Source organism: Puma concolor, chromosome A3 (genome assembly GCF_028749965.1).
Source record: "Puma concolor isolate L17-30 chromosome A3, mPumCon1.1.hap2, whole genome shotgun sequence".
In the NCBI taxonomy this organism is placed as follows: domain Eukaryota; kingdom Metazoa; phylum Chordata; class Mammalia; order Carnivora; family Felidae; genus Puma; species Puma concolor.
The window spans coordinates 21,885,114-21,911,113 of NC_141669.1; the positions used below are offsets into that span (position 1 = coordinate 21,885,114).

The 26,000-nt window shown below is 57.5% G+C and overlaps 2 protein-coding genes and 1 pseudogene across 4 annotated transcripts; all 3 read left to right on the forward strand.

Annotated features, from left to right (window-relative positions):
* Positions 1–87: 87 nt before the first annotated feature.
* On the forward strand, positions 88–4,365 carry LOC147582310 (uncharacterized; annotated as a pseudogene).
* Positions 4,366–5,275: 910 nt separating this feature from the next.
* EMILIN1 (elastin microfibril interfacer 1) lies at positions 5,276–13,169 on the forward strand. Its single transcript, XM_025927172.2, has 8 exons — positions 5,276–5,941; positions 6,885–7,010; positions 7,478–7,698; positions 8,828–10,768; positions 11,146–11,262; positions 11,676–11,693; positions 11,858–11,995; positions 12,417–13,169. Exons 1-8 carry the CDS (start codon positions 5,772–5,774, stop codon positions 12,752–12,754), a joined length of 3,069 nt encoding a protein of 1,022 aa, XP_025782957.2. The 5' UTR covers positions 5,276–5,771; the 3' UTR covers positions 12,755–13,169.
* Positions 13,170–13,502: 333 nt separating this feature from the next.
* Positions 13,503–25,443, forward strand: KHK (ketohexokinase). Of its 3 annotated transcripts, XM_086700213.1 has the most exons (9): positions 13,503–14,098; positions 18,273–18,389; positions 20,499–20,633; positions 20,823–20,957; positions 22,803–22,875; positions 23,454–23,600; positions 24,658–24,746; positions 24,884–25,041; positions 25,149–25,443. In XM_086700213.1, the coding sequence occupies exons 1-9, from the start codon at positions 14,007–14,009 to the stop codon at positions 25,232–25,234; spliced, it is 1,032 nt and encodes a 343-aa protein (XP_086556339.1). In that variant the 5' UTR covers positions 13,503–14,006; the 3' UTR covers positions 25,235–25,443. The 3 variants fall into 3 exon arrangements, with proteins under 3 accessions (XP_086556339.1, XP_086556342.1, XP_086556340.1); XM_086700216.1 differs by lacking the exon at positions 20,823–20,957; XM_086700214.1 differs by lacking the exon at positions 20,499–20,633 and having other exon boundaries at positions 13,507–14,098.
* The last annotated feature ends 557 nt before the right edge of the window (positions 25,444–26,000 follow it).

A 26,000-nucleotide genomic window follows, 5' to 3' on the forward strand; every position in this document is an offset into this window, starting at 1 on the left:
CGGCCGGACTGCCCGCCGCAGGGGGTGGGCGAGCCGCGGGCGCGCGCCACAGGCGGGCGGAGCGCAGCTGGCCGCAGCTGGCGCAGCATGGGACGCGGCAGAGCCGTGGCCGCCTCCCCGAAGCCCAGCGGCGGGCCGGGGCGAGGGTGCGGCGGCGTGGTAGGGTGAGAGGCTCGGCCTGACCCCTAGACTTCGACCCCGCTTCCTGCCTTGGCCCCCCGCGCTGCTGCCCACCCTCCGCTTCCCGGCTCGGCCCAGCCAGGTGCTTCCTTTGGGCCCTGCCCTCAGGGTCCCCTCCCTGGCCCCCGCGGCGGAGAGGGCGGTTAGAGGCGGTGCAGAATAGGGAGAGAGCTGGGGCGGCCGGAGGCTCCTCTCCTCGGCTCCCGCCTTTTTGCCCCACACCCGCCCAGGGGAACGATGCTGCCTGCGATCCGACCGGTGCCTCCCTTCCCCGGGCTCGCTCCCCCCACCCCACCCCCGGAGGTGGGCGTCGGAAATAGGGCGGACCCTCCCGGAATCAAAACCCAAACCGTGGGACTTGGGCCAAGTGGGAAATCACCCCCCGGATGTGAGGGAGGGAGAGTGGGAGGGAGGGCCAGGACAAGCAAGAGGGGTTGTGTGTTCTGAGCAGAGTGGATCACTGAGGAGAAAGCCGACTGTGGGTAGATGACTGAGGGTCTCTGGTGAGGGAGCGGCCCTGGAGCTCTACAGCGCTCTGCCCCAGCGAGAACCTACTCCCCACCCCCCCCCCCACCCCCTCCTTGCCTTCCCTCCGCTTCACCATAAAAGGGAACGGCACCGAGCCAGGCTGGGGCCGGGGGCTGGGCTGTTACTCTGGAGCTGTCAGGGGTAATGGAAGCCAGTTGCTTTGCGGTAGAGGGGAGCCAGGGCTCAGGGGACGCCTCTGCTTCTCTGAGCCAAGGAAAACTACAGGAGCTGCTGTGGGACTGGACCAGCTGGGGCAGGGGACCGTCTTGCTGCCTGTGTGCACCATGAGCTAGGGGCTCACCAGCCCAGAGCTGGCTTCTGAGGCCTGGGACCATCAGCAGTGGGTCCTCCATGCGCTAGCCCAGTGGCTCCGAAGGTCAGTCCCTGCCTTGAGCAGTCAGTCTGTCATTCCCCCTGGCCTTCCCCATGCCACCCCCCAGCATTTCCCCGAAGTTTCCTATTTAGGATCCCAAGCCCATGTCCCGTCTACATAACCGTGAAACCCCAGGCGTGTACATCCTCGTGTCCCTCAGAGTGTCCCAGCCCTGCTCTGGGAGAATGGGGGTCTAGGTCTCAAAGGACTACACACATTATGCTCTGTGGCTCCTGGAAATTTGAACCAGATCCAAGTCCAGCCAGACACTTAGATCTACTGTTAAAACAGAACGAAACCCTGGAAAGTAGACTTTCTAGACTGCAAATGACATGAGGGAAGGCCTTGGAAGTATTTCAGATTAACAAGGGTGTCCTGAAACCAACTGACCTTAGGCTGACAGAGCTGAAAGGGGCCTTCAAGATCATTTTACAAAGAAGGAAACTGAGGCCCAGAAGTAATTGATTTGAGCAGGACTCTACAAATAGTTTGAAACCGTCACCTGATTCGCTTTCCTCTATTCCATACTCCGTGTCAGACTGTGGACTCGACAGGTTATCCTAGGGCCAGGGACAAGAGGAAAAGATTTGTTTTAGAAACATCCAGAAATGTCCTTCACCTCTCAGAACTTGCCGTGCCTGGGTCAGCAAATCTTTATTGGCCTTGAATGGGTCATTTGGCCTAGTGCCTGGGGGAACTGAAATTAAAAAATGGTCCCCAGGACTAACCCAGACTCGGCTAAGAACTAACAAAACTTGAAAAAAGCTTGGGTGGAAATGTCTGTGGAAAGTGAAAGAGTCAAAGCCTCACCCTTGGGGGAACTGGAGGAGAGAGAGAACTGCTGCGAGGGGCATATGTGGAGCTTAATCTCTGGAGTTAGTGTGACATTTTCAAGGAGAAGACAGGAGGGAAGGATTCGGCTAAGGAGTGAAAAGGCAGCAAGATCCCGGAAATGGGCCTGGGCCCTGAGTCCAGAGAGGCTGGCTCTTAAAGTATTATACCTGTGGGAAGGGTTGGGAAGAAAAGGAAAATGTGTACATTTGAGCAGGAGTGGACTTCTGCTCAAGAGTCCCCAAAAGCTTGAATTCCCATCTGGGTTTGCATAACCTAAGACCCAATTCATATCACTCTCATTTTTTCCCTCCCAATATCCAGTCCTCTGACAGAAGGCATTAGACATGAAATGCCCCTCGCTGCTGGTGCCCCCAGCTGTCCTGGCCTTGGTACATGAGCTCATTGCTCAGCCACCGATGCTCGACTGAATAATTTAGTTGTCCAGTATAGCGAGGATTTCCCATTGGCACTAGACCCTTGATAGTCCCCTATCCTGGAGAGGTTATAAAATAGATCTTGTCCTCGTGCTCCAAGGACTTAGCCATTTTTGGTCTCCGGAATTCTCTTGGCAGTTTCTTTGGACATTTGTGGCTACTCGTCAGTTACCACGGCCATCGGCAATGTATTTGCTCTAACCTTAGTCTCCATTGCAGCCTGCTGGCTCAACACCCCAAGCCTCCCCAGTGAACCCAGAGCCACTGATTTACTTGAAATATCACAAACATTCTATGTCAGCCCCTAGGTCGGGGCTCCTAACTACAGGACTAAATGAAATGCAACCTATCACAATTGTATTTCAAAGCCAACCTTTTTGGCTTGGCATACTTAATATACAACAGATTTTTAAATTTAAGGGGGACGCCCATTTAAACTTAAGGAATGAAGGACAACCGGACAGTGACAAGATGGCTGGGATGACTTTTCAGATTGTCAGAAGCCCCCTGATGGGAGGGAGGGTGGCAAGAACAGAGAAAGAAAACCCACAGCAGCAGCCAGGGCAACCTGAAATGGGTTGGCTTCCTGCCAGGGCCAGGGCCCAGAACTGATGCAGAGACCAGGGACAATGCTACAACCTTCCACTGACAGCAACTTTCAAATCAATCCCTTGGGGCTCTTTCCTTCAAGTCTCCCTGTGTGCTGATCCCCACACTTCCGAGGGTAGCCACAAATTTCCATTTCTGTGGATTTCAGCATTCACTTTCATCATCCTGTCGTTTTACGAACATTTCTCCCAGCCATCAAGATCATATTCTGGGCCATAGGACCTCAGGGGCAGATCACACAGAGTCACATAGAAGATTTGGTGGCATCCATTCTCATGATTTCCAACTATTGCCCTATAAATGGTTTCCGGAATCAAGACCCACATCTCTGACCATCTCCTGGACATTTATTACCATTGAACCATGTTATTCTCATCTTAAACTCAGTATGTCCAAACTAAGGTCATCTTCTTCCAAACCCGTTCCTCTTCTCAAGTTACCCATTTCTGGCTCAAACCCCGGAATCTTCTCTGATATCTCCTTTACTGTGGCCCCTTATTACCCAGGCAGTCACCAAGCAATCACAGCCTTCTCTTCCCAACCTGCATCATTTTGCAATGTAGAATTTCGAAGGCACCATAGACAGTAGCCAACAGACCTCTAGCAGAGTCATGGGATTTGCTCAAAGGGATAACGATACTTAGAGGAGGAGCAGGAACCGGCATCCTTGTGCCTAAAACCCTGCCCATTGCTCCTGTCTTCCTTCTGCATGTATATTGAGCTCCTACTCAAAAACTTACAATGCAAGCTCCTAACCAGTCATCTGGGCCTCTCCCCAGGTTTTCCACAATCGACTTCTCTGACTTTCTGTCCCACTTCTTCCTGACACAAATAAGAGCTAACACTTACTGAGCGTGAACACGCGCCAGGCACTATTCTGAATGCTCTACGTGTATTAACTTAATCGTCACAAACCTAGGAAGGAGGGTGCTGTTATTGCTGCCATGTGGAGCAATGAGACGACAAAGGCAGACCTCTTTCCCCAACCTGAAATCTCTCCCCTCCCCCTGTCTCTGTTCTTCACTTTTCCCCCCCAACACTGTTCCGGCTCTCTCTTCCAAGGGCTCTACTCTGACTCCCCCGAGCGTCCAGCTGTCTTTCCCCTCCTCTTACCCAGAACACATCATCCATTTGTCTGGCTCCCTTGGCACGCTGTCTATCCTGCTTTGTGTTCGTTTTCTGCTTCAGTGTCTGTGTTCCATTCCCCCGCGGCCCCAGTTACTCATTTCTGAGTCTTACATACGCCTTTGCTACCTGGGCACCCGGGCACCTGGGCACCACCACAGTGCTGCACACAGCACTCCCATCTCCCTTCTGTCTGATACTTCTGCTTCGATCTTGCAAGCGAGCGCCCTACCACACAGGGACACCTGGTCCAGAGCACAGTGCTGAGGCCAGATGGTGAGGGGGGGGCCAGCTGACGGATTCGGACATCTCAAGAGGAGCTTTCCCGTCAGGCTGTTGAATGGGACTGAGTTCCTTGCCGGCTACGGAGGCTATCAGGCTTGCCTCTAGGCTGGGGAGTGACTTCCTTTGGGCTCTGTAGATTTAGATAACTGCCCAGTTTGCCTCCTTCCTTCCCCTCCCCCACTTACGGCCTGGCCTTTACCAAGAAAGGCCTGGGATCCATATTCATTTGGTTTTTTGAGAATAAGTCTCCTCCTGCTCATGCCCTCTCCATGCTTGACAGAAGGCTGTGGCCTCATTTCCAGATTCCTTTCTTCCTCCTCTGGCTTCTCTGAATTTCCTGCCCACCTCAGTGGTGTTCTTTTCCGTCTCCTCCCTGGCCCAGTAGCTCTCTCACCTATGCTACTTCTTCCTCCCAAGACACTGACCTAGGCATTTAAATTCTAATCACAGCCCCACTCTTGATGTGCTGTGTTACCTCGGACACGTTACTTTCCCACTCTGGGCCTCATTGTTCACATCTGTAAAAGCAGGCAGCTGGACAAGATGGTTGAGTGATGCCCTGCTGAGCCCTACAAGTTCATTCTCCCTTTTACCGTCCTCCCCTCCTTTCTCGGGTCTTCTCTCCCAGAGGAGGCTTGCCCTAGCCCCAGGGGAGCTGTGGCTCCAGCTCCCGTTCCCTGTCTAAGCGACCAGCCCAGGGCCTCCTCCCCAGCTCTGGCCCCGGCTCCACTCCATGTGGCCCGTCTGAGAGGCTGGCCCCAAGCCTGGCGGCAACTCCACATTTCTCTGTTTTTCCTTTTTTTTCCTCTCTTTCCCGGAGTTAACAAGAAGCAGATGTGGCGCACGATGGTTGGAGAGGTGGGGGGAGGAAGGGGGAGGCTGGACCGCCAGCCAGACAGGGGGGAAGGGAGTGAGCAAGAGAGGGAGGCGGGAGGCCAGGGCCCGCCCCACAGCCACTCTTGCGCCTCTGAACAGCCACAGGGGCAAAGCCCTGTCACCCCCAGGATCCGGTCATTGGGGAAAACAGATAGGGAGACCAGAGGAGGGCCAGCTGGGGCGAGGGGGGTGGAGGCCCAGGAAGCAGCATCTGAGAGGGGCAGGGACCAGGCACAGGAGGCCAGGGGGCACAGAGAACAAACTCCCCTCAGAAGTGGAGAAGAGGAGAACGGAAGGAACCAAGGGAGGGACAGACAGGAGCCTGAGGAGGAAAGAGGAGGGGGAGAGGGGTCAGGCCAGGCGGCCAAGGAGGAGGCGTGTGGCTGGGGGCTGCCGCCGGCAGGAAGCTGGGGACAGGACCCGGCCCCGGCGCTGTCCCTCGGAGCAGAGGCATCCCGGCTCCAGACAGAGGCGCCAGTGGTCAGGCCAGGATGTGCCTCTGAGGACCACTGCGGAGCACCCCCACCATGGCCCCCAGCACCCTCTGGAGCTGCTACCTCTGCTGCCTGCTGACCACAGCCGTGGGGGCAGCTAGCTACCCTCCTCGTGGTTATAGCCTCTACACAGGGGGCGGCGGGGCCCTCAGCCCTGGTGAACCCCAGGCCCAGAGCGCCCCCCGGCCTGCCAGCCGCCACAGGTAAGAGTCTGGGTCCCAGCCCAAGGCTGGAGGTGGGTGGGAGGGTGGGTCAGGAGGTTGGTATCCTGGTCCTCGCCTTGGCTACCCTCTCCGGGGCCATATGCCCTAGTGCAGGGAAGAGGGGGAGAGGAAGCCCATCCATCAGGTGGCCCTGCACAAGCCCGCCTTCCCGTGGGGCATTTCCAGGGCCCCCTAAATAGATAGGTCCCTCCCTTACCTCAGGGGGACCCGTAGTTAGGTGCCCGGGAAAACTCCCCTGAAGGGCACGGGCCAGGCCTTCCTGCAGGCTGACCGTTGCGTCCCAGCCTGGTATCCTCCGGCAGACCTTTATCCCTTCTTAGGGCTTCCTCGGCCCCATCCAGTGATCTGTGATTCTTTCTGACGCTGCGGCTGCTCTGTCCCTTCGGGCTCTCCAGCCGGACACAGATCAAAGGCCAGCATGAATGGGGCCAAGAGTGTAGAACGGCAAGCGATGAGAGGGGCAGCGTTCATCAATGGCTTATTCTCTACTTAACCCTGAGCTGGACCCCTGCCTGCCCTGTCCTCTTCTCTTAGGGGTGGGTGGAAGCCAGCATCCAGGGGATCACCAGAGGGACCCAGCCAGCTGGCTCATACAGGCCACGCTAGGCTGGGGATTGGGACAGAAAGGGACATGAATGAATGTGTGAATTCAGAGGCTCCCCAGGACCCCCCAGCCATGAGAATCAACTTCTTGTAGTTGTGGTTTTCCATTCTGTGCTTCCTTTTGCTGTCTTGAAAAGTCTTTACCGACTCTTACAGCACAGGAAAGCGTGGGGGGAGCTGCCCTGCCAAAGTCCTGGCTCCTACAGGTCCCCAGGGGCCCTTCATCTTTTGACCCTCCCTCAGCCCCTCTGGTAGCCCCTGGGCCCTCCTCTGGGGCTTGTGTCTTGGCCCTTGGGCCCAGGTGGGGTTGTGCCTACAGGAACTGGTGTGCCTATGTGGTGACCCGGACAGTGAGCTGTGTCCTTGAGGATGGAGTGGAGACCTTCATCAAGCCCGACTACCAGCCCTGTGGCTGGGGCCAGCCCCAGTGTCCCCGCAGCATCATGTGAGCCCCAGTGCTGGGGGATGGGTACTTGGTGGGGCTGGGCTAGGACAGAAGGAGGGCAGCCAACTCAGGGAATTTGTGCGAAGCAGGCAGCAAGGGACAGGACCAGGGGCTTCGGTCAGAACCATTTGAGAAGATGCCGAGGCAACAGTTTGGGGCGGATACTGAGGGCAAAGTTACCTAGACCACCCTGCCAACCCCCAAATGCCTTCTCTGGGCTGAGTCAGGCCCCAGAGGAGGAGTTCGAGGTTCCAGCATAGGACAAGGGGAGGAAGAACAGGGATTTGGCTCCTGGCCAGAAAGCTGACAGCTGTCAGCTGAGCACAGACACATGCTGGACAGTAAGGGGGACCCAGCCTGAGGGACAGGCCTTGTCCACCACCAGCAGCTGCCCATCTCTGAGGACAGGTCCCAGGGTCACTGACAGTACAGGGAGGAGTAAAGAGGCCTCCCTCTGCCTCTCCCAGGTACCGCAGCTTCCTCCGTCCTCGTTACCGAGTGGCCTACAAGACAGTGACAGATATGGAGTGGAGGTGCTGTCAGGGGTATGGGGGCGATGACTGTGCTGAGGGTCCTGCCCCGGCGCTGGGTCCTGCACCTACCACACCACGCCCCCGGCCCCGGCCCGCCCGCCCCAACCTCTCCGGCTCCAGTGCAGGAAGCCACCTGAGTGGACTAGGTGGGGAAGGTGAGTGTGGGAGCCGCTGGGGAGAGAAGTGGGAGCTGGTACCGGGTGGAAAATGTGGGGCCAGGTTGTAGAGGGAAAAACCCTGTGCCCCAAAGTCAGAAGGGAATAGAAGGGAATGAGATCACTGAGATTCTCTGCCTACCCGTGAAGCCCATGCACTGTGTGTGTGTGTGTGTGTGTGTGTGTGTGTGTGTGTGTGTGCGTGTGTGTGTGTGTGTGTGTGTGTGACAGAAGCAGATTGAAAGAGAGGGAGAGAAAAAAAAAAGGCTGAGAAAGAGAATGTGCTCACGCACGCCCACATGTGGCCGAGATACTTCCCAGTTGCGAGCCACTTCGGGAGGAAGGGGGAATTCCTGGGAGAAGCTTGTTCACCACGGGGATAGACTACAAGTCCTAGCATGCACTGCACCCGACTACAGGTCCCAGGCCCCTCGGTGGCCTCTGGAGACTGCAGGTCCCAGAATGCAGCAGTCCCCCCTGCTTTCCTGTCGTGTGTGCACCAGGCACTGCGGACCGACGTGCTGTGTTTGCCTGCCAGGGAGATAGTCATGCTGTAATGATGGAAACAGGAACTTCTGGCTGATTCTCCCACCGTCCAGCTAGAGCCCCTGCAGGCTTCCCGCGGAATCTCGCCTGTCCCTTGGTGTTAGGGACAGGTGCTTGCCGCCCCAGGAACATCCACTGTTATGGGGTCTACAGTGCCTCCCCATATTCCCATTTCACAGATGAGAAAACAGTTTCTGAGAGAAACTCTGGATAGTAGACTTGGTGGTCAAATGGATGCCCTGGGTTTGAAACTTGCCTCGGCCACTTACTAAACTCGTAATCCATGGCCCAGTTCCTTAATGTCCCCTGAGCCTCAGTCTCACGGTCTACAGAACGGGGAAAGCTGTGATATCTGTCCGGTGGAGTTTGGTGTAAGGGGTGGGGGGAGCCATGTTACAAATTGGGCCTAGAGGCATTCAGTAAATGGAGTTTCTTTCCATCTTTTCTTGCCCAAATTACCCAGCTAAGGAGTGGCTGACTCAGCCAGGAGCTCTTGCTGGAGCCGGGGAAGGCAGGGCCTCGGAGGTAGGCACTGAGCTCTGAGGCCCGGCCCCTCCGCCTTATGCCTTCGCCTCTCTGCCAGGTCCTGGGGAGTCAGAGAAGGTGCAGCAGCTGGAGGAGCAGGTGCAGAGCCTGACAAAGGAGCTGCAGGGCCTCCGTGGTGTCCTGCAGGGACTGAGCGGGCGCCTGGCGGAAGACGTCCAGAGGGCCGTGGAGACGGCCTTTAACGGGAGGCAGCAGCCAGCGGATGCAGCTGCCCGCCCTGGCGTGCACGAGACCCTCACTGAGATCCAACAGCAGCTGCAGCTCCTGGACAACCGCGTCTCCACCCATGACCAGGAGCTGGGCCATCTCAACAACCATCACGGCGGCGGTGGCGGCGGTGGCGGCGGTGGCGGCGGTGGCAGGGCCCCCGCCCCAGCCCCGGCCCCTCCCGGCCACAGTGAGGAGCTGCCGCGGGAGCTGGAGCGGCGGCTGCAGGAGTCCTGCTCCGTGTGCCTGGCGGGGCTGGATGACTTCCGCCGGCAGCGGCAGGAGGACAGAGAGCGGCTGCGAGTGCTGGAGAAGCGACTGACCTCGGTGGAGGAGCGGCAGCGGCAGCTCCCCGGGCAGGCCGCGGGCCGCAGGCCCCTTCAGGAGTGCTGCCCTCCGGAGCTGGGCCGGCGGCTGGCAGAGCTGGAGCGGAGGCTGGATGTAGTGGCCGGCTCGGTGACAGTGTTGAGTGGGCGGCGAGGCACCGAGCTGGGAGGAGCGGCTGGGCAGGGGGGGCACCCCCCGGGCTACACCAGCTTAGCATCCCGCCTCTCTCGCCTGGAGGACCAGTTCAACTCCACTCTGGGTCCCTCACAGGAGCAGGAGGAGGGCTGGCCCGGGCGCCCTGGGGGCCTGGGCCACTGGCTGCCTGCCGCCCGGGGCCGACTGGAGAAGCTGGAGGGACTGTTGGCCAACGTGAGCGGAGAGCTGGGTGGGCGGCTGGATCTGCTGGAAGAGCAGGTGGCAGGGGCTGTGCAGGCGTGTGGGCAGCTCTGCTCCGGGGCCCCGGGGGAGCAGGACACCCAGGTGAGCGAGATCCTCAGTGCCTTGGAGCGCAGGGTGCTAGACAGCGAGGGGCAGCTGCGTCTGGTGGGCTCAGGCCTGCACGAAGTGGGAGCAGCCGGGGAGGCCCGGCAGGCTGCACTGGAGGAGCTGCAAGGGGTCGTGGGCCAGCTCCAGGGGCGTGTTGACGCGCTGGACGAGACGACGGCGGAGTTCGCGCTGCAGCTGAACCTCACGGCGGCACGGCTGGGCCAACTGGAGGGTCTCCTGCAGGCCCGTGGGGATGAGGGCTGTGGGGCCTGTGGTGGTGTCCAAGAGGAGCTGGGCCGCCTTCGGGATGGTGTGGAGCGCTGCTCCTGCCCCCTGTTACCCCCACGGGGCCCCGGGGCCGGCCCCGGGGTTGGGGGACCAAGCCGAGGGCCTCTGGACGGCTTCAGTGTGTTTGGGGGGAGCTCAGGCTCAGCACTACAGGCCCTGCAAGGAGAGCTGTCCGAGGTTATTCTCACCTTCAGTTCTCTCAATGACTCACTGCACGAGCTCCAGACCACCGTGGAAGGGCAGGGTGCCGATCTGGCTGACTTGGGAGCCACCAAGGACCGTATCATCTCTGAGATTAACAGGCTGCAACAGGAGGCCACGGAGCATGCTACAGAGAGTGAGGAGCGCTTCCGAGGCCTGGAAGAGGGACAGGCCCAAGCTGGCCAGTGCCCCAGCCTAGAGGGGCGATTGGGCCGTCTTGAAGGAGTCTGTGAGCGGCTAGACACTGTGGCGGGGGGACTGCAGGGCCTGCGTGAAGGCCTTTCCCGACACGTGGCTGGGCTCTGGGCTGGGCTACGGGAAACCAACAGCACCAGCCAGACGCAGGCAGCCTTGCTGGAGAAGCTGCTTGGGGGGCAGGCGGGCCTGGGCAGGCGGCTCGGTGCCCTTAACAGCTCCCTGCTGCTGCTGGAGGACAGGCTTCACCAGCTCAGTCTGAAGGACCTCACTGGTGAGGGGGCGAGAGAAGGCATGCGGTGGGAGGTGGTGGTGGGGGGCCCTTTTAAGTCTTTTCTTTCTCCTATCCCTACCCCACAGTAGCCAGTCTTAATCTCATCTACTTTCTCCTTGCTCTGCCCAGCATGAATGGCAGACCCATCACTGTCCCAGGGGTTGGTTTGCCCACAACAGATGACCCAAGCTCCTGGCTCCCCACTCTCCACTGGCAGCTCAGACAGGCCTGTGGGCAGGGGTGGGGTGCTGCTCCGCCAGCCGGGTGTCCAGCACGGGCAGCAAGGTGCCCCACCATCTGTCCATGGAGCCATGACTTTCCTTGTCCTTTGGAAACTCCTTTTGTGGCTTTCCTTCAACTGAATTTTGTCACTGTAGGGCCCGCAGGTGAGGCTGGGCCCCCAGGGCCTCCCGGGATACAAGGACCCCCAGGCCCTGCTGGACCTCCAGGACCTCCAGGCAAGGATGGACAAAAGGGACCCATTGGGCCACCAGGTATGTGAGATTCCTACTGCAGCGGGAACTCCCCCACTCCTCTAGCAGCCCTAGGCTCGACATTCTATTCTGAATTTGACAGAGAAGGGAGGAAAGGGGCAAGGAATGGGGGGAAGGCCTATATGGCTGACAGGGAGTGACTAGGAACTGGGATAGTCACTATATGGGCTAGTTGGATAGGGTGGCCTCGATGATGTATCGAAGACTAAGGCTGGGCTCACAGGGCTATGTAGGGTGTGAAAGGCTGGGGGCTAGTTGCACTGAAGGGACCCTATTCCTCCTTTTCTTGACACCCCCCTTCCTGCTTTGGAGTCTGTGTGATGCCTAGCACAGCGGAGAGATTCAGCAGATGTTTGCTGAGTGACTTAGTGAGAGCTGCCCCCTTCTTACTGCTCCCTCCTGTCTTCCCACAGGTCCCCAAGGAGAGCAGGGTAAGTTCCTCTCATCTGGTGCTGGAGGGAGGGGAACTGAACTAGGGGTTGGAGGATGGAAGGCCTCAGGCAGCCCTGGAGGTAGAGACCCAGGAGGGGAAGGGGGCCAGGCAGCTCTGCACTGAGCATCCACTCTGAACCCCCCCCCCTTTACCCCTACCCAGGAGTGGAGGGGGCACCAGCAGCCCCTGTGCCCCTGGTGGCCTTTTCAGCTGCCCTGAGTTTGCCACGCTCTGAACCAGGCACAGTGCCCTTCGACAGAGTCCTGCTCAACGATGGGGGCTATTACGATCCAGAGACTGGTAAGCCTGGAAGCAGGCTGGCTGGGCAATGGGGGAGACCGGAAAGGCTGTGCAGTGATATGTTCTCATTCTTGCCCCCTCAGACAAGGGGAAATCTTCTCATGCTCTGGTTTGGGGAGATCCCTACTTCCTTCATTTACCCATTTTCACCACAGCTTGGGTAAGGGGTGAGCTGGGGAAGGCAGGAGCGCTTCTGTTCAACAGCTCTTTATTGGGGCCCCGGGGATGCTGTAATGTGCTGGGCGCGCAGTAACGAACAAAACGCCAAATGCCCTGCCCTGGTAGAACTTACACTCTAGTGGAAGACAGGTGAAAAGAGCCAGCAGGTTCCTCCTTAGTCCAGGAGTTCTGGGTGGGCTCCCCAACACCTCCCTGGCCCCTGCCACCTGTCTCCCCTCCTGACTGCCATCCTTGTTCCCAGGCGTGTTCACAGCACCACTGACCGGGCGCTACTTTCTGAGCGCGGTGCTGACTGGGCACCGGCATGAGAAAGTGGAGGCCGTGCTGTCCCGCTCCAACCTGGGCGTGGCCCGCATAGACTCCGGTGGCTACGAGCCTGAAGGCCTGGAGAATAAGCCAGTAGCCGAGAGCCAGCCCAGCCCCGGCGCCCTGGGGGTCTTCAGCCTCATCCTGCCGCTGCAGGCTGGAGACACGGTCTGCATCGACCTGGTCATGGGGCAGCTGGCGCACTCAGAGGAGCCGCTCACCATCTTCAGCGGAGCCCTGCTCTACGAGGACCTGGAGCCCAAACAGGTGTAGACAGGGGGCTGGGCCCGACCGGCCCTTAGTGTCTACGCCGGCCAAAGAGCCAGCTGGGGCCGCGGGGCTCTCCCGGCTTCCTGCCTGGGGTGGGGCTCCGTCCCGCCACGCCAGCCCCAGGCGAGCCGCCGTCCCTGTCCCCTCTGTGGCACAGGCGCCCAGAGCAATCTCTTCGCCACGGCCTGAGCGTGCCGGGTGGGGGACTCTGGCATCCCCTCGTCCAGACTTTTGGCCTGCTCGCCGTCCCCTGCAGGGCCGACTGCGGAGGAGCCCATCCTCGCACCTTCTGCTCCTCCAGCTGGCCTCCAGGCCGATGCAGGGCTCTCCCGACGGGCTCCGGCCCCCACCGCCATACTAAACTATTCAGGAATAAAGACACTTGGTTTTTCTAAAAAACAAAACAAAACAAAACAAACCGTCTGCTCCAGTACGTATTCAAGGGTAGACAGAAGTACACAAGGGACGGACGGGGTGAGGGAGGTGAAGCCCCAGGTTGGGGACCCTGGTCGCCCCTCCTCCGGGCTCGGTGGCTCTGCGCGCACTTGCTGTGCACGCGCCGGCGGCCCGTGCCCGGCGCTCCTCCCCGGAACGCCCGTTCCGCCGGCGTCCGCCAGGGGGCTCTGGGAGCCGACTCCCGTCACGTGACCGCCGTTGCTCACCTAGCCGCCCCAGCTGCCCGGCGGGGGAGGCGGGGCCTCGAGCTGGGATTGGCTGGACCTCGGGGGCGGGGCGGAGCCGCGGCGACGCGCCGGGGAAGGCTAGGGCTGAGGGGGCCAGGCCGCAGCTTCGAGGCCCGGCACTACCGCGGTCTCGGGTCTGGAGTGGGAGTCGCAGGTGCAGGAGAGGGAGGGGCAAGGGGCGCCTTTCTACTGCACTTTTTTTTGCATTCAGGAGATTGCCTAGCTGCAATCTAGAGAGGTTTGCATGAGCTCCGAGTCTGCCTGACAAGTGAGGAAATGAGGCCAAGAAGCGGGAAGGGTTGCCATCTGCTGGGCCACGCCACCTGCTAAGGGAAGGCCGGGAACCAAGGCCTCGGGGGTCTGCGTTCCCAGGCCCGCTCGGTGGGCGTGGGGAGCAAGGGCCCTGCTCCGTTCCCTCGAGACTGCAGAAGGCTTTCTGAGGGGAGGAGCTCAGGACGCAGAGGAGGAGCCAAGTCCGCCCCAGGAGCTGGGACCCGATCCTCGGGGATAAAACGCAGAGCCCGGGAGGAACCCCGTCAGCCAGGCGGGCAGAAAGCTCCGGGAGCGGCCTCATGGAAGACAAGCAGATCCTGTGCGTGGGGCTAGTGGTGCTGGACATCATCAATGTAGTGGACAAGTACCCGGAGGAGGACACGGACAGCAGGTAGGGGCGCCCGGGCCCCTCGGACACCCCAGGGGCCGCTGCAGCCCCACGTTTGAGCCCGGCAGCTCAGACCCCAGGTCCGCGGGGCCAGGGGCCCCACAGTGAGAGTCCAGCCTCGGGAGCTGGTGTCCCGTCCCCTCCGCCCGGGAGGACCTAGGGAAGGAATTGAGGCCGTTAGTAATAAAGCCCAGGCTTTGGATGGCACTGTGTTCGCCAGTTGCCGTTCCAGGAATCATTATCCACGTTTTACCCATAAGCAGGTAGATGAAGAGATTTAACCAAGGGCACAGAGCTAGTAAGGTGCGCGACCAGCTTCTCTCTTTTTAACAAAAAGGCGGCTGCACTTGCCTCTTACCAGCATTTACTTCTAATTTATCTACCACGTATATCTCATCTATTTCTTAAATCTTGAGGTAGCTTACAATAAGTATGCAGTTAGACCGCAGGAACATTTAAAACCGTGGTATTTGAGCTTCCCTCTAGCTTCAAGGCCTTGCTGGCACTGGAGGTGTATTTGGAGATGCTGTGGGTGGTGGATAGAGCTGGTTCGTGTGCCATCACCAACGTGTTTCCCTGGCGCTAAATTCCAAAAGGAGTTTACGAGAAGTCCTTTTTACAAAACACAGCGTCTTTCTTGGTTGTCTGGTAAAAGTGGAAGAGTCGCTGGTTGGCTCTTACATTTACTCTTGATAAGAACCTCACCGTTAATCACTGCAATCCCAAGAGGGCATTTCTGTGGGCTAGAATCTTTGGGTCCACCCAGCCCCGTCACATGCATTACCACATAATTTCCTTACAGCAGCCAGTGGGCAGTATGGAAGGGTCAGTCGGATCCTCTCTTTATAGATGATGAAGCAGCTAAATATGTGGAGAAATTAAATAAGAATCGTGAGACCACATAGTTACTGAGTGGCAGAGCAGTAATTACAACGCCTAGGAATCTAGTGCTCCAGGCCTCGGTTGTCTCCTGTGCTCCCTCTGCCCATCTCACGGAGTTGACCCTTTGCTTTGGGCTGCTTTGTTTGCCAGAGGTTAGAGCCCTTGCCAGGGGCACGGGGACAGTGGGGGAGGGGCACAAGGGGATGCTGCTCTGTACACCTAGCCCCCCTCCCTACCAGGTCAAGCTGGCCCCAGGATGCAGTGCACCGTGAGGAGTTGGGCCTCCTCTCAAGAGAACAGTGTGGATCCCAGGACCGGAGGGCCCGGGGAGGAACCGGAGTGCCTGCTTTTCACAAGAGCTGCAGGCCCATTCCCTTTGAGCTTACTTAGGGGGAGAGGTTAGGATAAGGAGATCCTCGGGGCTCCCACTAGGACGAGCTCATTCTGAAGGTGGGCGCAAAGGAAGGTGCCTCTCTAAAGAGACCTTTCCCATGTTCTCCATGCTCTCTGCTCCCAGGGTGTACCCCCCTCTCCCCCAGACCCATAGCTCTGCTCCTCTGCTGAGCAGAGCCCTTGCCTATAGGGCCTCTGTCTGTCATGTGCCTAGCCCACCCAGCCCACCTTCTGGACTCTGTTGTGCTTCCCAGATGGGCAAGCCCAAGTGGGGACCCAGGCCTTCCCAAGTGGGCACCTCAGCCCCATCTGTCCCAGACTCTCTGTGCTCCACGGGCAGCTGGGACTCTCAGGAGCTGCCACCTGGAACTTGGCCAGACCCCTGAGGAACGGCCCTGCCTCCCAGAGTCCAGGCCAAGAAGAGCCTTCCAGAAAGCATCCTCTTGCTCAGCAGAGCATTTCTGCACAGGAAGTTGGGTATTCGTGTGACTTTGAAGGATCTCCACAAAGCCAAAGTGTGCAACCTTTCTGTGAAACCTCATCCAAGCTGGGGCCTAACTACTTTCGATTCAGAAATATAGAGCGCATTGCAGTGGTTTAGGGAGTAAGGAAACCTGGGTTCTGACAGCAGCTTTGTCATGAAGTATTGGTGTGATCTGAGCAAGTCAAATCCCACTGGGCTCCCCCTTTCTAATCTGCATGAAAATTTCTCTAAACCTCATAGCTTGAGTAATGTTTGACCTTTTACAAATTAGTATCTTTTCTTTTTTTTTTTTAATGTTTATTTTTGAGAGCAAGAGAAAGACAGAGCATGAGCTGGAGAGGGACAGAGAGGGAGGGAGACACAGAATCCGAAGGAGACGCCAGGCTCTGAGCTGTCGGCGTAGAGCCTGACGTGGGGCTCGAACCCACGGACCATGAGTGGGATGCTCAACCGACTGAGCCACCCAGGCACCCCAAATAGTTTCCTTTCTAATAAGATCACGGACACCTTTTCCCAAGGCTGAAGAGAACCACAGGGTTAAGTCTTGTGTGCCAAAATACCTTAGCCTAAAAATTCTGTTTCATTTCTTTCTTTTTTTTTAAGTTTATTTATTTTTGAGACAGAGAGAGACAGAGCACGAACAGGGGAGGGGCGGAGAGAGAGGGAGACACAGAATATGAAGCAGGCTCCAGGCTCTGAGCCATCAGCCCAGAGAGCCCGATGCAGGGCTCGAACTCACGGACCGCGAGATCGTGACCTGAGCTGAAGCCAGACGCTTAACCGACTGAGCCACCCAGGCACCCCTGTTTCATTTATTTCTTAATTAGTGGTTCTTCTTACTGTGAGGCCACAGTTACTCTTGTTTTTGGAACTGGAAGAATATAAATAACACCTGCACTGTTTACCTCCCAGTATTATTGGAGCACAATGAGAAATCGTTCCAGTGCTTTGAACATGCATAAGTAATAATTTTTGTTGTTGAGAACAATGCAGTCCTTCGGGTGTATCTCCAGTTAGTTTCCTCGGAGTACACCTTGAGTTAGGTTTCCAGCAAAGATAGAGAAAAACTGAGGGAAAAAAAGGTAATTATGTGATGGGATGTTGTGTTAACAAACCTTATTGTGGTAATCATTTTGCAATACGTGTGTATATCAAATCACCACATCGTATACCTTAAACTTATGGACTGTTATATGGCAATTATATTTCAATAAAACTGCAAAAAAAAAAGGGGGGGAATGGAGAAAAACTGGTCTTCATCCAATAATCTTTTTTTTTTTTTCAATGTTTATTTATTTTTGGGACAGAGAGAGACAGAGCATGAACGGGCAAGGGGCAGAGAGAGAGGGAGACACAGAATCGGAAACAGGCTCCAGGCTCTGAGCCATCAGCCCAGAGCCCGACGCGGGGCTCGAACTCACGGACCGCGAGATCGTGACCTGGCTGAAGTCGGACGCTTAACCGACAGCGCCACCCAGGCGCCCCTCCAATAATCTTTTTAACTTTTGACATTGTGTTTTTATTTTTTTTTATTATTATTTTTTTAATGTTTATTTATTTTTGAGACAGAGAGAGACAGAGCATGAACGGGGGAGGGGCAGAGAGAGAGGGAGACACAGAATCGGAAACAGGCTCCAGGCTCTGAGCCATCAGCCCAGAGCCCGACGCGGGGCTCGAACTCACGGACCGCGAGATCGTGACCTGGCTGAAGTCGGACGCTTAACCGACTGCGCCACCCAGGCGCCCCTGACATTGCGTTTTTAAATCTTTAAAAAAATTTTTTTCCTAAGTTTATTTATTTTGAGAGAGAGGCAGTGCAAATGGGGGAGGGGCAGAGAGAAAGGGAGAGAGAGAATCCCAAGCAGGCTCAGCACTGCCAGCGCAGAGCCCGACATGGGACTTGAACCCACGAAACCACGAGACTGTGACCTGAGCTGAAGCCAAGGGCCGGATGTTTAACAGACTGAGCCACCCAGGCACCCCTTAACCTTGACATGGTAAAAGTTAGCTTTCCCTCCACATAACTCCTACATTGGTTACAGCGTACAGGTTTGCTCCCTGTCTTACTTATTTTGACCTGAGTTGTTGCTGAAGCAGGCTCCCCAAGGACAGGAGTAGGTAGCAGATTTGACACCTTTGGGAAGAGGCTCCTGAGTTATCCAGCAATCAAGGTGGAGGCTGAAGGTCCCTCTGCCTGGGGGAGAGGTGGGTCATTGTAACTGAGGAGGAGGTCACCTGAGTTAGTGGAGCCCTCCTCTGAGATACCTGAAGGAGTGAAACTGGAAAAATCCAGATGCTTTCTGAGGGAGGCCTCCCAGCTTTTACACGCCCCGGGGCCCTGCCCCAGGACTGCGTTTGGTCTTGCTTATCCTGGCATCAGCCCGCTGGAGCCGCAGGGACCCTCCCTGTGTTTTGCAGGTGCTTGTCCCAGAGATGGCAGCGTGGAGGCAACGCATCTAATTCCTGCACCGTCCTCTCCCTGCTTGGAGCCCCCTGTGCCTTCATGGGCTCGCTGGCCCCGGGCCATGTTGCCGAGTGAGTGGAGGAAGGAGCGGGCAGACTGCCCTGTAGAAGGAAGTCTTAACCCTGGGTGGGGGTGGGGGGCTGGGGGCAGGCTGTGAGAAACGGTTTGTGGCCACCAGAAATGGGTGGGAGGGGCACGAGTGGGGCACCAGCATCCCAGACCCTCCCAAGCGCGGCTGTTCGCTGCTCGGGTGCTAATGCTCTCCTGTGAAAGCTTTTATTTCCACAGCCTGTTTCCCTGGCCACTGCCCAGAGCCTGCTCAGCTCCCCACCTTCTCCTTCCTTGCTTCCAACAGACTCTGCAATGGATGTGACTTTGCCCTTCTCAAGTCCCTAATCCTGGCTATGCTTGTGGCAGGAGGCAGCTAGGGACCTGCTGTCCCAACCCTCCCTCGGGGATGTCCAGCATCCATGGTCCTAGGGTTCAGGCCCACGGTTTCTTCCCCAGCTGAGGGGGCAGGGCCACTGCTGTGTCCCCGTGGTTCACTAAAGCAACAAGAGCAGCCTGCCGAGGACACCCTGAAGCCACGTGCTAAAGCTGGGCCCAGGCCCAGGCCTCCCAGCTCCCCGGCTGTGAGGCTGCAGCCCGTAGGTGGCCCGTACACTTTCTCCATGTTGGCTGCTGTGGGGACCCAAGAGCCCTTTGACCCCTGGCCCCGCCGACTCAGCAAACGCTTATCAGGAGGTGAGACCCACACTTTGCCCACTGTGGGCACTAGGGCAGGCTGCCAGGTTGCTGGCCTGTGAAGCACAGCCCTTTGAACCCTGGTTTCATGGGGCTGCTGCCAGAGCCCAGCCCCCTGAGCTGTGGCCAGATTCTCTTCCTCGGTGATCCGGCACAAATCAGTGGGCAAGGGCCCGCCCTGTGAGGTGGGACAGAGGGACCTGGTGCCAATAGCTGGCCACTTGTCAACCTTCTTCAGTGGCTGTCTTCCTTCCTGTTCCTCTGGCTTAGGGTGGTAGACTCACCTTTCTGGAACAATAATGCCGTTAGGTAAGCCATTCCAAATTCTCCCCCTTTGTTCAGCAAGCATTTAATGAGCACCTACCACGTGCTAGGCACGGAGGGTGCAAAAAATCATTTGGAAAACCACCCTGTAGTTTGCATGCTTTGGAGGGATCCTACTATTTAAAGGATCTTTGAGGTGTACGATGAGGAATGATGCCCCAGCTTGATGCCTATATACAAATCTGTATTGTCCAGCCAGCGTGAGAAAGGCCAAGATGGTGGCCGGACCAGCGGTCATAGGACACTTTCAGAGACGCTGCGGCCAGGAAGCGTGGGGGTGGCGCAGTCCCCCCCAGGGTCCACCTCCCACTCACTCTGATTAGAGGGGATTCTGGGGAAGAGTCCTGGACCAGGCCCCACGTCGAGGAGCATCAGGCACTGGGAGCCAGCTCACTGCCTGCGGGGTTCACCTTGCCACGAGAGGTGAGGGTGGTGGGTGGCCTCACCAAGGCAGCACCACTTCCTGGCCGGGCATCACGGAGGCAGCCGCGGACTGAGTGAAATCCCAGTAGCACTCAAGGGACTCCCGAGAGAAGAGTACCGTGAGGATGAGTGTGTAGAGGGCAGCTGGGGAGCGAAGTACCACCTTGGTAATTATCAGTTCTGCCAAGGCTTTGCATGAGACAGACCACAGTGCCCTCACCTGCTTCGTTCAAACAGGGCATGTGCTCCAGGCCCCCAGATCTACCCCATCTGGGTTCACTGAGCACATCCTTTCTGGCTTGAGTCAGACTGAAGGACAGGATCCGGGTTGGAGTTTACCTCAGCCAGGACCTAAAAGAACATCCCTTAGTGTTTCTCTCACTGAGTTCCAGGCTCTGTGCCCCTGCCTCTCCTGCCCCCTGGCACAGCCTCTGACAGCATGGTGATTCCCGGCTCCCTCCTAGCCCCCTCTGCTTGCATCCGGAGTCCCTGCCGCCTCCCTCCAGTCCCCAAACCCTTTGCAGCCGGAGTCCCTGCCACCTCCCTCAAGTCCCCAAACCCTTTGCAGCCGGAGTCCCTGCCGCCTCCCTCCAGTCCCCAAACCCTTTGCAGCCGGAGTCCCTGCCGCCTCCCTCCAGTCCCCAAACCCTGTCGAACTACACCTCCCCTGGGTTACTCCGTCTCGGCAGTTTTGTCCTGGATGACCTCCGCCGCTATTCTGTGGACCTACGCTACACAGTCTTTCAGACCACGGGCTCTGTCCCCATCTCCACAGTCATCATCAACGAGGCCAGTGGTAGCCGCACCATCCTCCATGCCTACAGGTTTGTATGCCTGTCTGCACCTTGCCAGCCGCCGCCGCCGCCATCACCGAACTCCCGGAACGGGACCCTTCTTCTCAGAGAGGCACCCCTGCTCCGGCATCCCTCCTCAACCCTGAGGGAGGCCCAGGCCACTCGTAGGCTCTAATTTGTGTCTCCTTGCCCTTCCCTTGGCTCGGGCTCCACCTCAAGCTTCCTGGTGGCCGACTTCAGGCAGCGGGGCGTGGATGTGTCTCAGGTGGCCTGGCAGGGCAGAGGGGAAACCCCATGCTCTTGCTGCATCATCAACAACTGCAATGGCTCCCGCACCATTGTGCTCTACGACACGTAAGGCCCCCCCGGCCTCGCCCTGGCACGGCCCACCAATCAGTTCCCTCCCTCGCCACCACGGGCATCCCAACTGCCTGCTCTCTGCTGCCTCTCTCTATACCAGAAATTGTCCTCATGCCAAACTGCTCAGTGATTTCTGAATTGTTTTCAATTAGGAGAGAAGTGAGGTGGGAAGAGATGTGCTTTGTTCTGCCTGGTGACTTGGCCTCGGTCACTATCAAGGATGGGCGGGCAGGCCTGCACAAAACATAATTCGTGATGTAATTCCTCCGTAATTGGCCAATCAGCAGCCTGGGTATGGGTGTGGGGAAATTGTTCTGAGGAGCGGGGGACAGGAGGTGTGATTCAAACCATCTGAAGCCCTGAAGGGGACTCACTGGAATTTCCAGGGTCAGCCCCAGGGTTGCCAGCCTGCAGCATGGCACCAAGGAGCTGGGTTTGGGTGTTCAGAAGAGATGAGCCCACCGCGAAGCTCCCTGCATAATGAAGCCAGGCCAAATGCCACACACAATTCACAGCTGTTGCTGAAGAGAGGGAAGGGGAACATTGGGTCAGCAGATCAGGGCCATCTGATGCCATGTTAACTGGGGGAGGGAATCCCTTTAAAGTCCCAAGCTGCTAGGGAGAGGCCCTGTGGGCCCAGACCCTTCTTGTCTCCCCTAGATTGCCTCCTGAAGAATCTCAGACATTTAGCTTACTAAGAATCTAGCATGTGCCAGGTACTATGTTAGGGCTGAGGTGGTCCACACCCAGCAGCCCTGGGGTTCAGGCTGTCCCTACTGCCCGGCATGACTACTGGACCTGGGGAAGAGGGGGCAATTATCCTAGGACAAGCTTTATGGCCAGTGGTCTCTGGGCTCAGTGTGTCGCAATGAATAAGTGAGTGGGCATATATGCAAGCAATGACCTTCACCTTGGTCAATCCTAGTGTTCTGCCCATCAGGTAACAATCTGTAGCAACTTTGATCAAGGACACCACATGGGTATCCACAGGAAGGGAAGGAGAGGAGTTCCAAGGAGAAACGTTTGTTGCCCTCTGGCCTCAGTGTAGGGAGATCCGCACACGTTACCTTCAACTGCAACAAGCTGGTGGGTTTGGACCCATCTACCAAATGGAGAAGCAGCCTCAGAAAGGCCCAGGTACTCAGCTAGTTAACTGGATAGATTCGGCTGCAGAGCGGGAGGAATATAGGTTAGGTGTAGCTCACTGGTCAAGGCGGACCCTTCCCAGGGCTCCACACCTAAGTCAGCCAAACAAAAACTCATCCTCAAGCACCAACCTTGACCTCGGAGTTGTAACACAGAGCCGCCGAACTTAGAACGGTGGTGCTGTCACGGCTGGGACGCCAGAAGTGAACAGGACCAGACCCAGAGCAGCCATAGCTTTTGTAGATCACCAGGGCATTGCATGCTGGGAGCTGTGTGTGCTGCTGGCAAGGCGGGGAATTCTGGGAATTGTAGTCCCTGGTGCTCTTAGAGTATTCTGGGAGATGTGGTCTCCAAGGCACTCAACTGGCCTCTTGTCACATGCTGCAGTTGAGTTTACCCTTAGAAAATATCACAGCCTCCAACACCCAAAGGGCATTCTAGCAAACTGCTTCTAATCCCCTGTCTGGATGGAACTGAGTGGGGCAAGGAGTGGTCAGGAGTTTAGCCTGGAATAGCGCCTATCCTGGAGCTGAGCCTCAGAAGCCTGTGCTGTAGAAGCCTGTGCTGTAGATGTAGTTTCTGGCCATGCTGCAGGCAGCACCAGGCAAAGGGGCTCCAGCAACCAGTTAGAGATCCCAGCCTTGGCTGACCTCACCATCATGCCTTTTCTGTCGTTTCTGTCCTATGACTTAGGAACCTGCCAGATGTGTCTGCTGCGGACTTTGACAAGGTTGATCTGACCCGGTTCAAGTGGATCCACATCGAGGCAAGTCCTGCCCTACCTGTGTTTTGAGGGGCTCAACGTGCCAGGTCCTCCACATATTTTGCCTTCTTAGTTTTTTTGAACCATGATGTACCTTAGAGATAAATGAATCCAAGTACCCTCATCCCCTCTCCATTCTTCTTTGTGTTTTCAGGTAGGAAACTAAGGCCCAGAAAGATTGGGTGACTTACTCAAGGTCACACAGCAGGGTGTAGGCACCAGAAGCAGGATGCCGGCTCCAGGCAAAGGCCCATGCTTTCTGTGTTACAGACTGCCCACCTCCTCTAGACTCTGAGAAGTCCCAAGTTCTAATCCTAGCCTTGTGATTTAATTTACTGTAGGTCCTTAAGAAAGTCTCTCTTTTATTATTCTTTTGTCTCCTCCTCTGTGAAATGGGGGGGGGGGGTGCTGGTCAATAAGGTCTCCGAGGTCCATGACTGCTCTAGAATTTTGAAACTTAGAATGGAGTTCCCGCCCCCTGCCTCCCCTCACCCAGAATTCCAGCAGGGAGGGAAGAATGAGCCAGATCAGCTGGGCACTGCCCAGCTGGTCCTGAGCTGCCCCGCCCCGCCCCACCCCAGGGCCGGAATGCATCGGAACAGGTGCAGATGCTGCAGCGGATAGAACAGCACAATGCCAGGCAGCCTCCAGGTCAAAAGATCCGAGTGTCCGTGGAAGTGGAGAAGCCCCGAGAGGAGCTGTTCCAGCTGTTTGGCTATGGAGACGTGGTGAGTGGCCCACACAGCTTCCCCTTGCCACATCCTGCTAATTTGGTTCTTAAAGGGAGCCAAGCATTCCCTTGTTCTGCCTTCCACACCTGGAATGGCTTGGTGTCATTGGCAGGTGGGGGGCAAAGAGGCCCCCAGCTTTGGGCTCCCATGCAGGCCTCAGCAGTGGCCACGGAGCAAAATTTCTCCGTCCCAGTGGGTGCATAGGTACGAGAGTAGCCAAGGGGGGGGGGGGGGGCTACTAGAGCCAGCCTCGGAGCACCCTGCGTGGGAGCATCTCCTCCCTGGGCCTCCTCAGTCTCTCCTTCTGTCAAATGGAAGAATGGGACTGTTCTCCCAGGTGTCCTCCAACTCTGGGGTGGGTGGCAGGCTGTGGGGGCCACTGAGGGGTGAGGGAGGATGGGAGGGGACTTGCATAGGGTAAGTTTGGGCAGTTCTGGAATGGAAATGAAATCTGAGTGACAATCCTGGCATCATAGCCTGAGCTGGTTGGACCTCCACTGTGGCGGCACAAAGGTACGGGTGCCTGAGCCACACCCTGGGTTTTTATTTGATTGGTGGGGGTGGAGCTCAGCTGAAGTATTTTTTAACAAAACTCTCTCTGGAAGTTCTAATGTGTAGCTGGTGTTGAGGAAGCTCTACAACCCCTGCCCCTTTGTTTTATAGGTGAAGAAACGACCCAGAGGGCGTAGTTGCATTAGGAAAACAAAACAAAAACGCCCGCGAGAGCCAGAGGTGTAACGTGGCAGTGGTAGCTCTCACCGCCAGATGGCGCTCAAGGCTCGCTGTGGGTTTTCAATTGCAGGGACATTCGTTGCTCTAGAACAAATAAACCGGGGATTTTTGCGTCACAATTTACAGGGCTGTATTCTAGCATATCTAGAGCAAGTATGAAAACGCATCCCAGTGGGACAGCGAGATACTACGTTGGGGATTTAGGTGGCCACGTTGGAGGAGTGGCATTGCACTATGGGGGCAACGCCAGGCTGCTGGTGGTGAGTGACTGAGCCAGGACTAGGGTGGAGGTAACCGTCAGCCTCTCTTCCACTGCCCACAGGTGTTTGTCAGCAAAGATGTGGCCAGGCACTTGGGGTTCCGGTCAGCAGTGGAGGCCCTGAGGGGCTTGTATGGTCGTGTGAGGAAAGGGTGAGCAGGGGAAAGCCAGGAAGAGGCCTTAGGTACGGAGCGTGAGTGAGCCTGGACACTGGGGGCCGCCCTGGGGAGGGGGGTGAGGCTGGGGGCCCGGGTGGGCTGACAGCCCAGCTGAGTGGAGGGTCTTGCAGGGCTATGCTAGTCTGCGCCTGGGCTGAGGAGGGCGCTGATGCCCTGGGCCCTGATGGACAGCTGCTTCACTCGGATGCTTTCCCTCCACCCCGGGTGGTGGATACTCTGGGGGCCGGAGACACCTTCAACGCCTCAGTCATATTCAGCCTGTCCCAGGGTGAGTATCCCCCCCCCCGCCCCCACCCCCGCCCCCGGCACGAGGCCCAGGGCTGAGGCCTGCCTCTGCCCGGAGGACCGAGCTCATCTAGCTATTTGTCCCTCCAGGGAAGAGTATGCAGGAGGCTTTGAGATTTGGCTGCCAGGTGGCCGGCAAGAAGTGTGGCCTGCAGGGCTTTGATGGCATTGTGTGAATGCCCGATGGTGGCGGTTGCTGGCTTACACTACCCCCCTCCTTGGAGGCTGGCATCACCGGCCGCCGTTGCCTTCTCCCCTCCATCCAGCCTGGCACATGGGCTGCCCTGCTCCCTGGGCGGATGCAGACCGCGGGAGGGTTCCGCCTGTGTCCTGTGTCTCTCTCACACTGCTGAGCCACACAGGAAATAAATCTGCCCCAAAGCCAGCTTCCTTCTGCCAGTCTGTTTGTCCTTGATGCCTGAACTGCTCTGGCTGGGGACTCCGGAGGCTTTGATACTACAGCCCTTCACCCTCTTCTTCTCTAGTCCCCAAATTAACCTCCATGCCGAGGCCCAGAGGAGGGGCTGCCTACACCAGAGCAGCAGGGAAGTACCCCAGACTTGCCTCCAGCTGTGCTCTTGGTGGTGGCCCAGCCGGTCTGGTGAGGAGGAGCCACAGGGAGTGGGTCTCGAGGCCCAGAGGAGGGGCTGCCTACACCAGAGCAGCAGGGAAGTACCCCAGACTTGCCTCCAGCTGTGCTCTTGGTGGTGGCCCAGCCGGTCTGGTGAGGAGGAGCCACAGGGAGTGGGTAGAGACCGTGAGGCTTCCTGGCTGGGGGCAGGGGGACACTTCTGTCCTTGTGCCCCAGGGAACCTTCCGAACAATACGCCCATTTGAAAATCTCCTCTGGGCCCCTGGGCTGTCACAAGACTCCAGTCTTAAGGTCTTAAGGCTCCAGGACTGTCCACAAGGTTGAGCCAAGCTGATGGGCCAATGGGCAGG

Coding starts and splice junctions, on each gene's coding strand:
- KHK (XM_086700213.1), top strand. CDS start 14,007: ATGGAAGACAAGCAGATCCTGTGCGTGGGGCTAGTGGTGCTGGACATC. Junction 23,601..24,657: donor TGTTTGGCTATGGAGACGTG/GTGAGTGGCCCA, acceptor CACTGCCCACAG/GTGTTTGTCAGCAAAGATGT. Junction 25,042..25,148: donor CATATTCAGCCTGTCCCAGG/GTGAGTATCCCC, acceptor TTGTCCCTCCAG/GGAAGAGTATGCAGGAGGCT.
- EMILIN1 (XM_025927172.2), top strand. CDS start 5,772: ATGGCCCCCAGCACCCTCTGGAGCTGCTACCTCTGCTGCCTGCTGACC. Junction 7,011..7,477: donor CAGTGTCCCCGCAGCATCAT/GTGAGCCCCAGT, acceptor TGCCTCTCCCAG/GTACCGCAGCTTCCTCCGTC. Junction 10,769..11,145: donor CAGTCTGAAGGACCTCACTG/GTGAGGGGGCGA, acceptor TTGTCACTGTAG/GGCCCGCAGGTGAGGCTGGG.